The 20678-nt window shown below is 31.9% G+C and overlaps 1 protein-coding gene across 1 annotated transcript in view; it reads right to left on the bottom strand.

The window, feature by feature from the left end:
* LOC145319536 (ATP-dependent DNA helicase DDX11) overlaps positions 1–20678 on the bottom strand; it is a 22154-nt gene extending 1476 nt beyond the window's left edge. Inside the window, exons 1-23 of the mRNA XM_080161718.1 lie at positions 19999–20678; positions 19336–19440; positions 18850–18978; positions 18511–18585; positions 17997–18073; positions 17479–17581; positions 17053–17149; positions 16716–16845; positions 15669–15799; positions 15073–15176; positions 14762–14871; positions 14388–14506; positions 13878–14025; positions 13554–13628; positions 12145–12223; positions 10466–10550; positions 10046–10188; positions 9628–9682; positions 9115–9193; positions 7397–7483; positions 6953–7042; positions 6310–6434; positions 5855–5960 (exon numbers count right to left, since the gene is read on the bottom strand). Coding sequence (XP_080017844.1) covers positions 5855–5960; positions 6310–6434; positions 6953–7042; positions 7397–7483; positions 9115–9193; positions 9628–9682; positions 10046–10188; positions 10466–10550; positions 12145–12223; positions 13554–13628; positions 13878–14025; positions 14388–14506; positions 14762–14871; positions 15073–15176; positions 15669–15799; positions 16716–16845; positions 17053–17149; positions 17479–17581; positions 17997–18073; positions 18511–18585; positions 18850–18978; positions 19336–19440; positions 19999–20283 — 2537 coding nt within the window. The 5' untranslated portion in view covers positions 20284–20678. The remainder of the gene's footprint in view (positions 1–5854; positions 5961–6309; positions 6435–6952; positions 7043–7396; positions 7484–9114; positions 9194–9627; positions 9683–10045; positions 10189–10465; positions 10551–12144; positions 12224–13553; positions 13629–13877; positions 14026–14387; positions 14507–14761; positions 14872–15072; positions 15177–15668; positions 15800–16715; positions 16846–17052; positions 17150–17478; positions 17582–17996; positions 18074–18510; positions 18586–18849; positions 18979–19335; positions 19441–19998) is intronic.

Raw genomic sequence — 20678 nt, 5'->3', positions numbered from 1 at the left:
TAAATCCGAAGTTGGCTCAATTTTGGTCAAAGGATTTTCGAGTCCCCCCCCCCCCCCCCTGTCCAGACCATTCTTATTCACATCCTCCTTCCTTTTATTAACCAATCAATAACCAAAGTTAGGTAACTTGTTCAAACGAATATACCTAACATATTTGTAGATAAGATGTGTTCCTAATAACTTATTAAAATAGATATATTTTCATATAAGTAGAGTTTTGACAAACGTGACACTTAAAAATTGCAAAATAGTGCAAAAATAAATTCTGCAATTAATACGCATTTAATGTTATCACTTAAAACATTGTAATAATACTAATACACTAAACAGAATTAGCTTACATAACATTTCATTTGTTAGAGTTTAAAAATAATCACTGAGAACTTTTTTAACAGGGGGGCTTTTAGAGCTAATTTATTCTCAAACAAGGATGACAACATCCATAAAAGCGAAGCTCTGAAACGATATGACAGACTAACATTAACTTTTGTTAAGTGTCAGAACTGAATATACAAAATATGAAAATATAAGGTTTGACAAAATTATACGTAAATTTGTTGCAAAACTTCTTAAATACAGAATTCTGTTTAAGGACATACTGACATTTTAATAATTGATTATAGAGATGCTTCGCTCATAATATTGTACCTTATTGTAATAGGAATCAGTAATCAAAAAATCAGATCTATCGGATGATTTTATCATATAAAAAATTGTTATTAAAAAAGTAAAAAAATCAACATGTTTAAAATGAACGTACGGACATTCTGGTAACGATTATAGAGTTGCTACGCTTTCTAAATCGTACCTAACTACTACAGGAATCACCATGCAAAGTTTGAAATCGATAGGACATGCCTAAATTAACGAATAAAAGCTAACTATCTCGGACGGACGGACGTACAGACGGACGTACGGACCGACCCTAATTATAGAAAAGCTTCGCTTTTGAAATGCTACTCAATTTTCAATGGCAATTTCTCCAAAAGCATTTCTGTGCATCCTTACTTAAATATGTCATAAGTAGATAACTCAAACAGATTTACTCAGCTGGTATGTAAAATATATGTTTTAAATAAGAGGCTGAAACGGCAATTTAAAGTATTTTTAGTTACTTAAAAAACATAAAAAAAACTTTTTTCATCTATAGATGAATTTTTATTAAACCTGTAGTGTTTTGAAGACTTTTTAAATGTGTTAAGTCACCTAGAAAGCACTAAATCATCATGTATTAATTAATAATGAATTCTAAAGTATCAAATAAAAAAGGATTTATCACTATGTAGCATCTAGGGGCCTTTAATTCAAAGGGTGAGAGAGAGAGAATAAAATTAGCCTAAAACTAATTATAACTTGATATAGCTATCCTATAAAGATAGTTAGTTCCCAGAGATTTTAAGAATTAAATAAGAATTCATAAATAGCAATCACTTTTTAATTATTTAATAAACATAAACTTTAATGAATAAAATAATTTAATAATCAAAACTTTTTTATCATTGTCTTAATAAAGTTTTAATTTCTAATAACACTTTTAAAATCCGCAAATAAATGACTAAAACTTAATAGGTACTCTTTTTACACTAGTACCTATCACAATTAATAAAAACACTATTTAAGGCTCTAAATCAACTGTGATTTTAAAATATTATTACCCAAAGAACCACCTTTAACTAGATGTGACAAGGTAGAATTATAAACTGAATTGTAGAAAATTTCAAGTGGAATGGAGAGAAACTACAAATATATTTGGACAATGGTTTTGTCAAGGATAGGAGATAGTTTTTATAAAAAAAAAACTCATTTTTTTTCGAAGATAAGGGTCGGGGTTGTTAACATGTATTACTTTTTGGGGGGTTGTGCAAGAAAACCTGCCTCAGGCCAATATAGAACTACCCATAAAATTGCGGAACGATCGGCTTAACGTTTACGAGATCTTACTTGAAATATTTTATATACAATAAATTTTTGTTAAGCTTAAACAAAATTGACCTTTTTAACAGCAGAAAACTATATTTAATATTACAATATTAAGCTTAGCCTTTCTTTGTTACTTCGAAACTGTATTAATTCTTTATACAAATAAATTGCCGTGTCAATGTTTTTAACCTAAAGTCACAAACAAATACATAAATAACAAACAAAAAACTCACCTAGTACGTAAAATACTACTAATTCAAAGAAACAAATAAGCTAAAGAAACTAAATTAGGTGCTAAAATTTTTTTTTGATCAAAATTTATAAACTCTTCTTGAATTTAATCCTTAAAAAAAGCCCTTAATGCAAAGCCCACACGTGTGTAAGATAGTGTAACTCGGGCATTGAACTAACTGGTTGGAATTTGAACGCAAACTTTTACCCGGCCTTATCAAACCATACCATCAAAGCGTAAGCCTTCAGGGATGGAAGGGACATAGGACTGTAAATTATAATGGTACCAAAAATTTTCTTATTCTTTCAAGACTTTTTATTACATCTTGATTGGGTTGTAAAAGTCTTAAAAGTGTCTGACATTCTCCACCAATGATCCAACATAGGGATATGAGAGTGTACATCAATTTATCATCCATTGTCTTATCCCTTGAGATCCCTGGTAAGCTTACAAGGCCTACATGTAATTCAGTGCTAAAAGGATTTTAAAAGTAGCGCAACAAATATACGCTCTAACAATCTTACGTATCCTATATTAATATAAGGTTTAAGTCCCGGGATGGCTTTAAGCTATTTTATTTCAAAATTTTATATCTTGGGATGGTTTTATACTATTATCTGCATCCGTTTAATTACCCCTTTGAATTAGATCAAGACAATAAAAAAATTCAAAGCTAGCATTAGAGGTTAGTTTGTATCCTAAGTTAAGTAAAGAAAATGTGCCTTTTTGGGGTGTGAGGCGTCAATTTTTTTAATTTCCATACTTATTGAATGCAAAACAATTGAATTAAAACATGTTTAGAACTGGTCATTTAAAATATTAAGCCTTGAAATTAAGTTTAAGTTACAGTCTATAATACACATTAACGCACAGTAATTCATTTTACTTAATGTTTAAGAAAACCGTCAAATTTACTTGACCTACCAACTTGCCAAGGTCGTTAACTCTTTGAGATTTCCTGCTACGCAAAGTGAATGCTCCATTAAGGGTATTTGGCAATCTACCCTAAAAGTCTTCGTTGAGCATAGAACCCACCATCCTTCCTTATTTAGAAATAATTTGAAAATTAGCAGGGTTGGTTAGTTTTTCGTTCGTTTGTTTATTATTTAGGTCAAGTGAGGTTAAGTTTTACTAGCTTCTTGGTAGTTCCGCAGGGTTGAGGCACCACATGGATAGGCAAAGGAATAAAAACTAACCCAACCCCTTATTACAATTTATTTATAGCACCATTAAATCGTATTATCAAGTTTCTAAAGCACCTTTTCACGTAACTTTAATGCACAATTGTATGGTAGATTATTTATAAAAAAAATCAAAATAAAAAATTAAATAAAAGATATAAAATATCAATAGTCAATTAAAAATTGTTTATTTTGAAACTAAATACACACAATTGCTTACATACTTTTTAATATTTAATTGTTATTTTTAAACTTTTATCTTTATTGATTGAAAACACACAAGAAAAATGAAATCACGTTTTATATGATTTCAGTAGTGCAGCCACTCTCTTATATTGCATGTCCGTCCGAGGGTCTGTTATTACAAAAAATTAATACGTCTAAACAGTAACCAACGTCTATATTATTCTCTTTTTATTGTTATTGCTGCGCTTTTTTTGTAATAACTGTTTTAGTTTCATTAACAACATTTATACATTTTAGATGGTTCCAAAAATTAAAAGCAACCTTATTCCAGAATATTAGTAAAGAAAACGTACAAAACTTAGGTTTTCACTTTTGATCATTTAATTATCATTTTTAAATTGCTAGGGCAACTAGTTGTGTACTAAACTGATACTGATAACAAACTGAAAATATATTTAGTATTTATTAAATTATTTTTATTGCCCAGAGGGAAAGGAACAAGCATTATAAAAAAATAACAAGGACAATAATGTTCACTAGCGAATTGTCCCTAACATCTAAGTGGGATGAATTGGGCAGTTAGATTATATAGCTTGAAACCACCTTGGGTCTATATAAAACTTCAAATTCAGTGAATAGCGAGATCTTGACGGAGAAGCAAAAAAACTTATTATTCTAAATAATAATAGGAGTATAACTAACACAAATATGGGAAGCTAAAAAAACCTGTTAAAATAAAACAATAATTTGACTTATATTTTCAATAATGAAATTTGCCAATAATATCATTTTTAAATGAAGATAGGTAGTCAAATTTGCGCAAAATATAACGGACGGTTATAGCTTAGTTAAAGAGAAACTACGCCAATAAATGTCATTTTCAGTATCAGTTGTTTAAAAAAATATTCTACTTGTTGAATGTTCTAATTTTTGTTTTCAATTTGTGTAAGCATATTATGATCTACTAAAAGCTGTAAATTTCGTAGAGATAAAAAATACTGAATTTTATATCTTAATATGTGATAATACTCAAGTAAATAAACTACTAGGGTTACTTAGGCCGAATATCCGGCCGTTTTAATAGTATACCAGATATTGATACTATCCGTCCGAATATCTGGAAATATAATCTTTTATATTATACAATAAAAATTTCTGTTAACAAACAGCAACAAGCATTATTTCTTAAATTCTTGATACTAAATGACAATAAATAAATAACTCAAGTAAGTCAAATAGTTGTAATAGTTCATTAGATTTATTGCATTGATGTAGGATCAACTTAATAAATACTTAATTTTTTTTGGTTTTAACCTCCTTTTATATAATAAAAAAAACATCATTTTATAAAGAAATTTTTTTTGCTATTTCAATATCCAGCCAAATATTTATCCAGCCCAACCCTATAAACTAAACAATAAAATATAATCATTGTGCTACTTTATAGGTAAAACTAGCGGCTACGCCCCTAGAAGCCTCTAGGGGCACTTAAGGTAGAAGGGGAAAAAGTCGACCTCATCCCATTTTAAATTTGAGATTCAAAAGAGAAAAAATAATTGGGTGGGGAGGGGGGTGAAGACACCCTCAACAAAAATAGTTTAAAACCTCCCCATAAAAGTTTAAAACCTTCCCAGAACCTGTAAAAAGCTTCACTGTAAAGGAGAACAATATCGGTTCAGCGGTTAGCGAGAACCTTCGGGACAGACAAAAAACATTTACTACTTTATATTACAAGACTAAAACCATCTCAGAGCCTATAAGAGGCTTCACTGTAAAGAAGAACTATATCAGTTCAGCAGTTAGTGAGATCCTTCGCTACAGACAAAAAAAATCTTGTTACTTTATATAATAGGATAGTTGCTGGGCCCCAAGCCTTTAGAATTATAATGAAAATGACGATACAATTCTACCTTGGACATATAAAAGGCTTCCCTTAATAGGACAATACATTTCAAAACTCAAGTAAACCCTTTTAGACAAATTTACAGATTTCTAAACATCCTATTTCTTTTGTATTAAGATTCTCAAAAGTAAAGGCATTACAATAAAATGTCCAAGAAAAAAAGTAGTCAAATACAGGGATCTAAAGGGATAAGACAATGGCTGACTAATTGATGTACGTACATCCCCAATGCTAATAGACAAAATTACCCCTTCTGTACAATTAATGGTTGAAACGTATGGACACTCAATTTAAAAAAACAACCAATCAAATTCATTAAAAGTCCCCAAGATGTTAAGATGTTAAGAAAAAGAAAATATTATTTTAAAACTTTGGGTATTGGGGTGCAATAAACAGCCCATTGTCCCCTTTCTCTCTCTCTGAGTCAAATACCTGTGATCAAGAAAAACAATGGCCGCATAGTCCCCTTTGTGTCTGATGGCTCTTCCAACTGATTGGTTCACTGCTTTCATGCATAGGTTCTCATAGTGCACTTGTCCTTAACAAAAATATTGTATAACAACATCTTGGAAACTTAGGACTATGATTTACATTTTATCCATTTTAAGGTAAAATTTCGTTAAAGTTATTTGGAATATGAAATCGAATTCCAAGGGGATTAGACATGTCGTCGGCAGTTTGCCCTGTATCGCATGTGGACCAAAAACAAACAAAAAACGATCATGTTGACGTTTAGGTTAACAGAAGGTACCGCATGGACAGTAACACGTAGAGATGGGACCTAAAAGGGTTAAAATGCTAAAATCATATCATTAACAAAATCTAAATATGCGAGAGGTGGATTTCGGTGGTCCTCCCGTAGATACGAGTGACAGCACTGTTTTTACCTGCTTGTTTTCCATCAATCATACCCACATGGGTGTTGAGGAAACTCATCTTTTCCTTGAGCTCTGGCGTGTTCATGTTGGGGTAGGGCATTCCTACCATAATCACACAGCGTCCAAGTTCATCACTATATTAGTTAACATATTAAATTCAGGAATATTTTAAGATGGCTCATATAAGTCTATCATAAAGATAATATATTAGTACGGAATCAGAGGGTCCATCCCTCAAAAACGGTTAGCAAGATTCTTCGGTGCATAGAGAGAGACAGACAAACATTCTGTTACTTTAATAGAAGTAAAATATGTAAAATAGAGATGCGACTAAATCTGTTTATAAATTATGTGTATTAACTGAATAGAAATTAAACCAGACTCCGTCTGAAGAATTTTCAAACAATTACCTACACATATTACATTTTTGCAATGACCCGAATAAAGCAATCCTTGTAAAGTAACAGGATGTTTGTCTGTCTATCTGTTTGAGTTTAATTTAGAAACTCGCTGGTTCTCCTTTACAGTCAGTCTCATATAGATCCAGGGAAAACTATTTGGTGGGAGGATAATTTTGCCCTCCAAAAAGAATCGCCCCTAGAAAATGACGTATCCGCTAGAAATAATACAGAACACCTAAGGTCATTCTTACCTGAAATTAATGCCTTCAGACATTTTCCCCCCGACCACGGCCATAAGAATAGCACCAGTCTGCTGTCCGTTTGTACCATCTTTACTAATCCTAAAATGAATCATAATGATATCTAAAACAAGAAATACAATGTCAAATAGAAGCGAGACTGTTAAGCACACAAGTGGGAAAGGAAGAAAAAAAGAAAAAAATCCGAAAGAAATTAAGTGATGTGGAATTGAAGGAAAGCACCCTATCTGCAATAATCTTAAAAATTAGGGAAGGCTATCATAACTCATCACTGACGTAAAGACAGAAGGACAGTAAGACACGCACACTCGCAGAGTAGCTTTGCTGTTATAAAACCAAACTAATCTAAGGCAAATAATCATCTCTAAAGGTTTTAAGAAATGTGTTAAATAACTTTAGGTAACAGTTCATTTTAAGGCATCAACAAAAGTTTACCTGACCGCCCTTGTGTATTCAGCCAGAATCTTATCAGAATCTCCGGTACCTTTTGGCTCTCGAAATATGCTTTTCTTCTGCTGTAGTCTGTAACATAAATACATGATAATTGAAGGGAAGGAGGGTACATTGGGCTGTTTATTACACTAGTTCCAAAGTTTTGTTTTAAAGTTTTCTTATTCGTTGGCATAACAACGATGGGGACTTTTGTTGAATTTTGATTGGTTGGTTCATTAATTTAAGAGTCCAAACGTTTTAACCAGTAATTATAATCTATAGAAGGGGTAATTTTGTGTATCATCATTATGTGATGTACGTCAATTTAACGACTAATGTCTTATCCCTTTTGATCCCTGTGATTATTGGCACTTGATAACACTGTTGTCCGCATATAAGTATATAAAAAAACAAAAGTTTAATGAATTCTCCCTGAAAGATCATCCTGGGTTAAAAAAATTATCGTGTCTTGTCCATGCCCTGCCCACCCATGAAATTAAGTTTCTGTGGACATTCTGTAAAACAAAGGAATAAAAGCATATCTAGGCCGTAAAACTGATGTCATTATTTTACCGAAAGTTGATAAGAAATAACATTTTAAATCAAGGACGTCCAAGCTTTCTTAGAGGGGGGTAAAATGAAGTGTTTCAAGGGTTTCAGGATGAAGGGTAATAGATATCTGAAAATAGAAATGACGCAAATGAGTACAAATGATACGCAAATTTTGATCACAATTCTCACGTTTATCTAAAAATGCAACATATAATAATAGCTATTAAAACAATTTTCAAGCACAACTTTTATCTTATTAGGATAACAATTGATTGATTGATTGATTAGCCATAGTTTCTTAGGGTTTGGGCCTAAGTAGTCATGGAGTAGGCTGAGACACTTTTGTCTAGTCACTAGGGCTATCAAGCTCCACGTTCAAGCACTTTACGACTTGACCCGCTGTCTCATGAGAGCTACTCATTATTACCTCACCCTCGCCGAGTATGGCAGGTGTCCCAATTTAAGTCACCGCAATGAATGACGCTCTCCGCAGAGGAGCTTGGGATAAGGGTAGTACTGATATTATGTACGTGACTATTGAGTATCCAAACTTACTCAATAATCCCCTTCTAACACAACCAGGGGAAGTTGCGTGATTTGCGAATGAGAAATTCAAGTCAACACACGGGGAATTGAACTCGAACTCTCACCACCGTAGCTCAGTGTGTTACCACTGAGCCACGGCGCCCCTTTAGGATAACAATTAAATAAGAAAAATATTTTTATCATATGAAATTCGTGATCGCCAACTTCTAACATCGGTTTCAGGGGAGTAAAATGAGGGGTTTCAAAGAATTGAAGGGGGTAAAATGAGAGGTTTCAAAGATTTAAAGGGGATAAAATAAGGGTTTTCAAAGTTTGAGGGAGATTAACACCCCCTTACCTCCCAATGACGTCTATGTTTTCAATGACTTAAAATTCGGAGGGGACATTGGGCTGTTTATTGCACTAATGCCCAAAGTTTTATAATAATGTTTTCTTATTTGTTATCTTTTCAGCTTTGAGATCTGAAATTAATTTTGATTGGTTGGTTCATTAAGTTGAGTGTCCAAACGTTTCAACCACTAATTACAATATACACAAGAGGTAATTTTGTGTATCATAATAAGGGATATACATCAATTTATCGGTGTTTGTCTTATCCCTTTAGATCCCTGGAAATTACTTACTTTTCTAGAACTCCTATCTTCTGTAAGTGTCCGTAAACCTTCTCTTCATAATTGTAGGATGGAAAGAAAATTACTATTCCTATAATAATAAATTAAAATCAAGATATAGATATGTTTTTAAAATAAATTTCTTTTAGGGACTGTAAATTATAATAGTAACCAAAGTTTTACAGCTACATTATCTTATTTGTTGGCTTTAAAACTTTGGATACTTTTGTTAAATTTGAATTTGATTTTTTAAAACTAGTAATGTCAAAAACTTTTAACCAAAAATTACAATCTTTAGAAGGGATAATTATAACACTGCGATTTCTATCCTTTTATCGTCCATTATCTAATCCCTCAAATCCACAGTGAAGACAGTACTTAACTAATCTAAGGTAAATATTAAGTAGACAAACTGTCGGATAGGGTCTGAGACATTAGTTTTACAGGAGCTACGTTGCTAAATCTCCACTACATTTTAAACCTTCTATGTATAATTAAATATTGAGTTTTGAACATTAAACTTACCCGCTGGAATTACAGAAACAAGGTTTTGTAAGACTCTTCCAAGTTCATCTAATACCTTAATATCAAGTTTAAAAAAAGCATTTTTTATTTCCTGGAAAAAGCTAAATTCTTTAGGGAAGCTTTGTACTTGATTATGATAAAAGGATATTTCATTGACAATTAGGAAACCATACAATGCATACAATAAGATTAGTTGGCATTAAAATAGTTGCCTTTTAGAACACTGCCGTTTCGTGTAGAGACATACAAATCTCGTACAAAAAGCCTTTGAATTATTTTCTAACACTTTAATTCAAAAACTTGATTGAGATCATTGTTAGCGAGGTCCCTAGAACCATTCAAATGACGAGAAAGTATTAGAATAACTTTTAATTGGCGGAAAAGGTAAAAATTATTATTTTCTCATAAAAATCCTTACCTGTGGTGTATCTCTGTACTGAAAACTGAAATCCAGCTTTGTATTTGTAGGTCCCTGACCAATGACCAGGGGCAACAAGTGGTCTCCAGGTACCACGTGGTCACAAGAGAAATGCATGATCCGAGATTCTTTAGCGCCAGCAGCTAAACCGGTAAAATTGCATTAATTAACAAGAATGATTAAATTCGAATTATAAGTATAAAATGAAAAGATTATGAGTCTTAATAAGGCTAAATAGGAAAAAGGAGAGGCGATATTGAAATATTTACAGAATGCAGAAAAAATTTTAGTCGCTTCGCGCAACCATATAAAAAACGTTTAATTTTTTTCAAAAAAAAATCTATTTTCATTTTACATTTTAAATTCGTATACCTACGTATTTTTATTGTTTAAAGCAAAGGAATAAAATGTAAGGCTTACCAATAAAAAGTTGTTGTTTGAATTCATCAATGGGCTGCATGGTACCTCCTGCCACTATTACACTATGGGCATCACGAACAATCTCCTAAATATTAGGATTGGCAATCCGAATCTGAAATCCGCCCAATTCAAATTGCGGATTCGGGTTGGTAATTTTTATGACTTTTGTAACACTTATATTTTAGGATAGGTTAAGTAAAGGTTAAAAATGACCGCTGTAGGGACTAGAATTTTTTATTTATAAAAAAGACCTTTAAAATACTGCTAGAATCCTCAATCCACAAGCAGCCATCCGCAAAAAAAAACAAGAAACCGCCATCCATGGATCAATCCCCTTTTTTTTTGGGGGGGGGGGGCGGATTTTAGTAAGAAGATTGCCAACCCTAGTTTTAATATTCCTATAGAGACGGATATAAAATGATTGTTTGATTCATAAAGTTAAGCGTTCACACGTTTCAACCACTACTTTTAATCTACAGAAGGGGTAATTTTGTGTATTAAGGATGTACATAAATTTATTGGCCATTGTCGTATCCCTTAAGATCCTTGGAAAATAAGGTTTTTAATTAGACAAACACATAAGTGGATGCCAAAAAAACACGTAAACAAGGATGACAGCATCCATAAGTAGCGAAGCTCAGAAATTATGAATATATATTATGAATATATTTACAATATACCAGTGTCATCCTATATATTTGATGAAATAGGGAAATGACAAAAACTTCAAAATCACGCAACCTTTCAAGCACGAAAAATGAAAAATCTAGGAATCGATCTAGCACCACAGTTTATAAACAAATCTATATGAAACTTGATGGAAATATGTAGAATATGAGCATATTCATTATTCAATCTCTAATAATTTTAGCCGCAAATCCTGAATAGGAATTGAGAAAAGAATAGAAAACCTAAAAATCTAGGAATCGATCTAGCACCCCTATTAATATAAAAATCGTAATAAAACTAATGTAAAATATGTAAAATGTAAATTTAAGCAATCCCTGAAAATTTAAGCCCATTATCTTAAAAAGAAGTTGAGAAAATCAGAAAAACATGAAAATGTAAGAATCGATCTAGCACCCCAAATAACAGACGGATGGACAAAACAATGTATAGATTAGATGTGCATATGTTATAAGAATCTTCACTAAAAATTTCAGCTTTCTATCTTTTATAGGAGCCGAGAAAATCACGTTTCCCCCACTTTGTCTCAGACGGACAGACGGACGGACAGACGGACGGACATTTCGAATTATAGAGTAGCTTCGCTACTAAAAAATATTTGAAAACTACACGGTAGAAAATATGCTTCTTTTTTATAATATCAGGGGTGTATTTTCAAATTTGACCCTGCTGAGGGAGGGGGGGGGGGGGAATAATGTAAAAATTAAGAGAACTGAAAGCTTTTTTTTTCTTATTTTCTCACCTTTTTGGTGAAAAAAAACTAAACGAATATGTCGGAGGGGGGGTAATGTGAATAAAATAAAGAGTTATTAAAATATTTTTCCATTTTATTTCCTTCCTTGCTGGAAAAAACTTGGAGGGGAAAAAAATAAAAAATTTTGCAGCAGGGGGAAAAATGAATCTTGTGCAGAATATACACCCCTGTATAATATTTTATTGCTAAAGAGGATAATGCTATATACATAAACTAGACAGTCAATAACTTGTCCTACCTTAAATTGAGAGGCAGGGTCCAGAAGTAGAAATCTAATATTGGCCCCAGATAAAGTTGGCGTTTTTCTAACCAAAATCCTGCAAAATAAAATAAATTAACAGATAATCATGACATATAATATATAAAAGGCATTTTAAAAGTTGATAGAGTAGACTGATTTAAGAAGTATGTTTTAAATATGTATAGGTAGATGTGCAGCCATATCTGAGAATGGTTGAATTTTTTTGTACAAGTTTTTAAGTAATAATTCTCTATTTTAAAAAGCGAAGCTTTTCTATAATTAGGGTCGGTCCGTCCGTCCGTACGTCCGTCCGTCCGAGATAGATAGCTTTTATTCGTTAATTTAGGCATGTTAGAATTGTCCTATCGATTTCAAACTTTGCATGATGATTCCTGTAGTAGTTAGGCACGATTTAGAAAGCGTAGCAACTCTATAATCATTACCAGAATACCCGTACGTCCATTTTAAAAATGTTGATTTTTCTACTTTTTTAACAACAAATTTTCAAGTGTTCTAATTATCCGTTTGATCTGATTTTTGGTATATTGATTCCTGGGACAACAACGAACAATATTATAAGCGAAGCAACTCTATAATCAAGTCCAAAAATGTAAGTATGTCCATAAACATTATCCTGCTTCAAGCAGTTTTTTCAACAAATTTACTTACAATTTTGCTTTGACTCTAATACTTTTAAATTCTGATTATTCAGTTCAGATACCATACAAGTGGTAATGTCCGTTTGTCCTACCGTTTCAGTGCTTCGCTTTTATGGATGTTGTCATCCTTGTTCAAAAATCTTTCTCATGTTACTCCCCAACCCCCCTATCCCACCCACAATTTAATTGTCAGTCTCTAGCAATGAATTATATCTCTGTTAGAAGTCACCAGGGGGCACCGTAGCTCTGTGGTAACGCACTGAGTTACGGTGATGAGAATTCGAGTTCAAACCCACTCGTGTTGCAATCACAACATGTTGTCTCAAATTCTCCAATGTGTATTCACGCAACCTCCCCAAGTTGCATTAGAAGGGAAATTGTTAGGTAGTTTGGATGCCTGATAATAAAGTGTATAATACCAACACATCCCTTAATCCCAGGCTCCTCTGAGGAGAGTGTCATTTATTACGGTGACTTAATTTGGGACACCTGCCATACTCAAAATCGGCGAGGGTGAGGTAATAACGAGAAGCTCTCATAAGACAGCGTGTCAAGTCATACTTGAACGTGGAGCTTAAGTTGGCCCTGGTGGCTATACAAAAGTGTCTCAACATACTCCAGGAGTCTTAGGTCCAAACCCTAAGAAACTATGGCTAATCAAACAAACAACTAGAAGTCACCATGTATTTTTCCCTTAGCCTGAAGTACACATTTATTACCTAGTATGTTAAAAAAAGATTTACTTACTTTGAATCCGCAAAATTAGTTGCCAGTGTGTTTAAGAACTCCACAACACCCATCAGAGGACTTGAACCAGGTTTTCTAACATACAAATAACATTAGAAAAAAATTTTTTCAATTGTTTTAAGCGCTGCTACTCTATAGGTATCTATTAAAATATTAAAGAATAATCGTTATTGCTAAGCTAATTTTCTATACAAAATATTTCTTGATTTACTGCCTAATCTTTTTAAATAAAAAGTTTTTATTAAAAGGAATTAGAGCTAAATTGTTTTAATTCAAGTATTTTCAAAATCTTTTAATTAAATAAAAGTTTTAATGTTATTCTGCCTGTTTTCATCCATAACTTGTTTGTTTGTTTCATTTTCTTTTGTGTTAGTATTTTCATTTTTCTTGATATTTTGTAAAAATGCGCTAACTCCAGTTTTTGGTTGATCCTTATTTGCTCCTTCATCTGTTTTGTACTTTTCAGAGAAGCCTGAATAAATATCACATTTATTTTCATGTTAAAACATTTGATTTTACTAATTTATAAATTTTTTAGTATCTTAGCCACTCCATTACAATGTTATTTTCAGGCTGGTATGGGACATTGGACTGGGAATTATACTAGTACCCAAAAACTTTCATTTATTTGTTAAAAATTTTGAGAACTTATATTAAATCTTGCTTTATAGGTTTATACCAATTAGCAGTGTATAAACGTTTCAACTAATAATTTTAAATACTACAAATGTGGCAAATTTTGTCTAGCAGAATTAGGTGTTTACATCTATCTATTTGACTGATTTGACACAGACACAAACAAGTGACAAATATAACAAAATAACACACACCTACCTTGAAGTTTAAATGGTATTTGGCTAGTGTTGCAATATTTCACTAGCTTTATAAGGTTTTGGTTGTATACATCTGTGTCCACTAAGAATTCAGAAACGTCCATCATTTTTGTCTCTTCCCTGAATTAAATGGTATAATTAATATCTAATTCTAAATTAAGAAAATATAAAAATCTCATTTATTTTGCTTAAACCTTAAAATTGTCTAGTGCATCTAAAATTGTACCTCCAGCTTCTATATCAAGTGCGTGAAATTTATTATAAGAAACATTGTAATGCCTTAAGAAACTAATCACAATCGACTAAATACAAAAAACATCCAGACAAAAGTCTTGAAATCAAAAAATATTTTAGGTGATAAAATAGCAATTCCACCTGACATAAGAGGTGGGTTGTCCAGGTTCTTTACCAGGGGTACCACCCAAATATTTGATGAAACTAGCCAGCACAAATTGGATTTGCTTAATGTACAGCAGATTACTAGCCTAATTTAGAAAAAATATAAATCACATATTTCTGAATTTCAAATTCAATAAAAAAAATATAAATTAAGAAAGCCGGTTGGACAATTTTGGTTGAAGTAGTTTAGTTTAATAAGATATCCATTTAATGTATAAAAATCTATAAAACAAACTAGTGATGTTTATGAACAATTTAATAAAACAAGAAATAGTTAGGTAACTCACCTTTAATCTGGCTTTGTATTTCTGTTTATATTGAGTTAGTTGAGAGTAAGCAGAGGCTAGTTGAGACCCAGATATACTCACACTGTGAATACCGGATATTGTTTCTAAAAAAGGAAAACCTTCATTGAGATAGTCATTTTAGAGATCTATACCTAATAATATTTCATATATTTTCTTGGGATTTTTAAGATTTCAAGTTTTTCTTAATTTTGACAAACTAGTATTTCTACTATCTATAGTATAATACATGTCAGATCTTGGTCTTAAAAACCTAAATATGACAATTTAATCATTCAAAATATTTTTTCTTCTTTGTGGTATTCATAGAACAGCCTACTTACTAAAGTATATCTTTACAATAAACTGATATACAACTCCAATTATGATAAATAAATTTAACCTTTATGGATTCTAAAATTGTTGGGCCTACACGTGAGATAGTGATTATAAAATTTTGTGTACCAATGTAATTTACAGTCGAATGTCCCCTTCCTCTTTGTTATGATACAGACTACATATTTATTTCTACTCTTGGCTGCGTGGCTGTATGTATCTTGTCTATTAGATCACTAGAGTAAACAAGCCAAAAATCCTACCTAGTAAATTATGAGCTTCGTCAATGATGACAACACTATTCTTGAGATTAATTCCAATAGCTTTTCTTGTAGCAGCATGAAGTAAGGTATTGTAGGGCAGAACAATCATCTCACAGAGTGGCACTGCTCCTCTAAATAATAAGATCAAACATACAATATAAGGTAAAAGGTTTACATTTTTTTTTAAATCAAGAACAATACTTAATGTACCTAAGAAGCGTAACAATCTATGAATCAATAATTTATTTTAATTATAGCTAGCCACATAATATGATAAGAAAAAACATTCCTAAACTAGATGGGTAGGTAGGTACCTTTCTAAAGAAAAGAAAAATATTTTTAAAAAAACATGAATTATGACAATTGTTTGATAATCTCATTTTTTTCCCACTGTTTTTTCATCCTATTATATAAAGTAGTAAGCGGTTTTTGTTTGTCCCGAAGGATCTTGCTAACCGCTGAACCAATATTGTTCTCCTTTACAGTGAAGCTTCTTATAGGTCCTGGGAAGGTTTTAAACTATTTTTGAGGAGCGTGTCTTCACCCCTCCCCCCCCAAAAAAATATTTTTGTTTACTCTTTTGAAACTCAAATTTAAAATGGGATGAGGTCCACTTTTCCTTCTCCTACCTTAAGAGCCCCTAGAGCTCTAGGGGCGTAGCCACTAGTAGATTTATAAAGCTATTCTATAAATACATTTTGTCAGTCCGTCCGTCCGACAGTCAGTCAGTCCGTAACGCCACAAGGAAAATCTGATTTGCTCGGCTGCTATTTAAGTTGGAAAGCGGATATTTTCAGTGATGATTACTATGACCTGTATATACTAATCTAGTCTTTACATTATTTTGTCCGTCTGTCTGTCATCCATGTTTCAAGAGGTGAAAAAATACTTATTTCCTAGATAGGTTTTTGTGATTTTCTTTGATTTTTTTAAATGTCCCTTTTTTTATGACAACGGAACATTTGTTCTAAAATTCAATTTGTGCATACATGTTTTTATTTAGCTTCGCTTCATATGGATTTTGTCATCCTTGTTATCGTAATTAACCTGGATGCATAATAAGGACATGATTCTGACTTCTTGCCAGCCGCCACCAGATCTTCAATATCATGAATACCAAGGATAGCATCGTCTCTGAGGTCTTCAATTCCGTTGGCTCTGTTATAGGGACAACCACCTACAATAACATCATTGATATTAAATCAGGGTTTTTCAAATAGGTGGTTCATTAAATTCTTTAGAACAGCAACTACATTATATTTTGTGAATGTCCATTAACATTACGTCACTTAGTTAAACAGTTACAATATGGCTGATCTACTAATGTACGATTAAATAAATGTCAATATGGCGTCATAATATCAATTAGACATAACATACCTACCTGATTTTGATTTCTTTACTGGTTTATCATCTATATCAAGTTTTGTAGTTTTACTCTTCTTCTTTCCCAGCTCCAAACATTTTTCATTGATAGCAGCCTTAAATACAAATATGGAAACTGGTGTATAAAAGAATCGTCTAATACTTTTCAAACTTGAGTAATAACTCTATCAACATTGTCCAAAAGTCAGTATGACCATTTTAGAAGACATAATAATTTTCTTTTAGAATAATGTTTAATCATGCATTATCATGTAGGTATCTGATTAAATCCTATGACTAATAATCACATTGTTACACGCGAAGCATCTCTTAATCAAGTCTTGTATGTACTTATTATGAATTTTAAGAATATTTTTTAGGATATAATGGAAGCGAGTCTAAAATTTAATATAATTTGATTGGAGGCTATGCATAAAAAGTTCACCTGAGAATTCAGCTTGTTGACATTTGGATTTATACACATGACATTTCTGCTGGCTAAACTCACCAAAGACACGTCATTACCAAAAGGACTTTTCTTTACTTCTCTAAAATACAACAATTCTTAGAAGCGAGGCTACTGTCTGACAACCTTTGACTCACGCTTGTTCGTCTGTCTTTAGTGCTGTATTTGAGGTAAATATTCCTTTGGGGAAATATGATTGTACTCAGATGCTATAAAAGACAAATGTTTCAAATTCCATGAAAAGATTTCACTGAAAAATCTACTTTGCTACTGGTGAATATTGACATCAACACAAGTTTGGCTGGAAAATCCGTTTACAATAGGTTTTACATCAAATATAGTTTGTTTTAAAAAGTTCAGCATCGATATTGTAAAAAACTATAATCTATATTATTAATATTAATTTTTAAATCTTAGGAAAAGCAGAAATGAAAAAGTTACAAATATACCGCAGTAACAGAGTACCTGCACAAATAAAAAAAAATAAATCCACCTACCTAACAAACTGGGTTAATTGTGAATGAGTTCTGGAACAAAAAATAATTTTTAATCTGTTGTCAGCCTCCTCTTCATCCTAAAAATAAAGTGTAAAAAATCTTCTAGTTGAATAATGGGGGAGGAGGCAAAAATCACCATCTTTAGCAAACTTTATCTTTGGATTAAATGATTCTTAGTTACATCGATGATTAAAGCTCATGTAAAATAACTATTTTATATCAGTGACATAAAAAAAAACATATATCTACTATAATTTCATTGAAGAAAAATCTTAATTTAATTTGAACGTACTAAAATACCAAAAATTGGATAAAGTTTATAAATTTCAGCTATCTTTCCGGTTTTCGCATAGTAACTTCACAGTACCACATATGTCTTACCAAAAATAACTACCAGGCAAAAATACGACACCTGTACTGTACAGTAATATTTTCTGCTTTAGAATTAGCTTTAAAGAGTGCACAATCGCCCTACGTTTAGAAATACTTATTATGTGATTTGTTAATTTGTTACCTTGTAATCATCATCTTTGTTTTCACTGTCACTTTCATAATCGTCCAACAAAAACTCTTCATCTTCGCTTCCATCCTAGGTTTAAAAATATATATTTTTAAAGTCAGTCTTGTAAAGTGTGGAAGGTTTTTTTTCTACCTAGAAATGATGCTTAAAGAATTCCTGGTTTTTATCTAGTGTTCTTCAAGACAAGCAAACAAGTCTTGAGATTTTATTTATGTACCAGCTACTGAAAACTTGCAGCTGAAATATTGTAGGTAATATTTTTAAGTTTTGAGGTAACTCAAAAATGAATATTTCCTCTATAATCTTTCAATATCAGTAAAATTTCAATAATACCTTGGATAAACCTTTATCAAGGACTTTTTTCATCCAATTTACTTCTTTGAATAGTTGATTGAATTCATCTATATTCTTCTCTTCTGCTTGTAAATTCAGAGATTTTCTTCTTTCCAAAATTTTATTGATCTATATAGAGAAATATAGTTTAGGTATGCACAAAATAAATCTTACTGGAAAATGAAAAATAATAATTGCTGTATAGTTTGTGAATGTGACAAATTAAGAAGCAAATGCGATCATTCAATTCTTTCAAATCCTTTGATGTAAAGTAGAGGTTTTTATTTAAAGCTAAAGATCTCGTAAATTAATAATACGGATGGGTTGTACTTTTTTATGGAAGCTTTTTATATGTCTTGGGGTGGTTTTAGGCTATTTTACTGACATTCCCCTTAGGTACGTAAGTAAGTAACTTATGAAGTACATGAATTAGATTTATAAAACTATTGTTTCAAAAGTTGCAGTATTTTAACAATAATTCAATACCTTATCTTGGCGTTTCTGAACGGCATCCAACTCTTGTTTTGCCTGGAACCTTTTGTGATTGTGTTCCTGTTTTTTACTTGCAGCCGCCAACCAATCATCTTCAGGCTAAAACAACAATTTATATATGCTATGTTCTAATTATTGCTGGCTTATATGAATTTTAAAAAACTAAACTATATGTCTTTCCTCACATTATCACCCAATCTTAAAAAGTAAATATTGACCGATTTCTATTTTCTTTAAATTTTTTGTTACTTGAGTTTGAAATTTTAAATAATCACTTAGGTACCTATATAGGTAGGTAAATATTAAGGTAATTTATTTATGTAAAATAAGGAATAGGTACCAGCTTCTACCAATAACGAAATTAATTCGGGGAAAAATCACGGAACCTATACGTGTTTTTCAGCTGTCGTTGGGGGGCAACACATCGTAAAATTGACGACATCTCAATTTGCCCCCCCAAATATTATTTTAGATTTATTTTGCTTGTTGGCTATACCTATTCCTGAATAGGTACATACAAACTTCGTAAAAATTCTGAAATTCTTTATTAAAGATCTAAATTAAGAGTTTATCTATAGAATTATATAACAAAGAACTTAAAATATAAACAGAAGACAAAACTCTTGAGAAAAATAAAGATTGCAATATTGAAATTACCTCGTTTGTTTTGTCATCTTTGACAAGCTTTTCAAGCGCCAACTTCCTCTGTTTATTATACTCAATGAACCAAGTCAAGGCTCCGCAGATCAGCGACAAGGATTTACCCGTCCCCGTTGGTGACTCAAATATTCCAAGCTGGCCTTTATTTAGGGCATTGAACAGGGCTGTCATAAACTGATGTTGGATATCATACGGAGGGAACGGAAACTCAAACTTTTCCGGCGTCCTAACGGCCTCCGAGATATCAACTAACTTCAAATTGTCCTCTGACGCAAATGTCATTTTTTCACTTTCTACAGCTTTTACGCTTACGAAAAGAAACTTTCAAAACAGTGTTAGTATTGCATGTTTCTTGTGTATACAACTAAAACTGACACACACACACTTTTCATGGCAGTCTCATGACTTTTTCTCTCTCTTTCTCTAGGGGAGAAGAAATGTAATTTTTGGCCTCCAATTTAATCCCACTCATGGCATTTATAACAACACAAAATAATCACTTTTATTAAAAAATCTTTTAAAATCTTCATAAGTTTACTCTATTATCTCATAAATATAATAATTAAAAGTTACAAAATTGCGGTAAAAACAAAAAATGTTCAAAACTTTCATAGAAAAAATCCGCTTAACTATTGACCAATGAAAGCCGGGAAACTGTCTGCTAGAAAATGATTGAC

The sequence above is a fragment of the Acartia tonsa genome, chromosome 5 (genome assembly GCF_053477335.1).
Source record: "Acartia tonsa isolate MP-2025a chromosome 5, ASM5347733v1, whole genome shotgun sequence".
Taxonomy (NCBI): Eukaryota; Metazoa; Arthropoda; class Copepoda; order Calanoida; family Acartiidae; genus Acartia; species Acartia tonsa.
The sequence above is the reverse complement of the archived record's forward strand: the minus strand, read 5'-3'. Positions and strand labels throughout refer to the sequence as shown.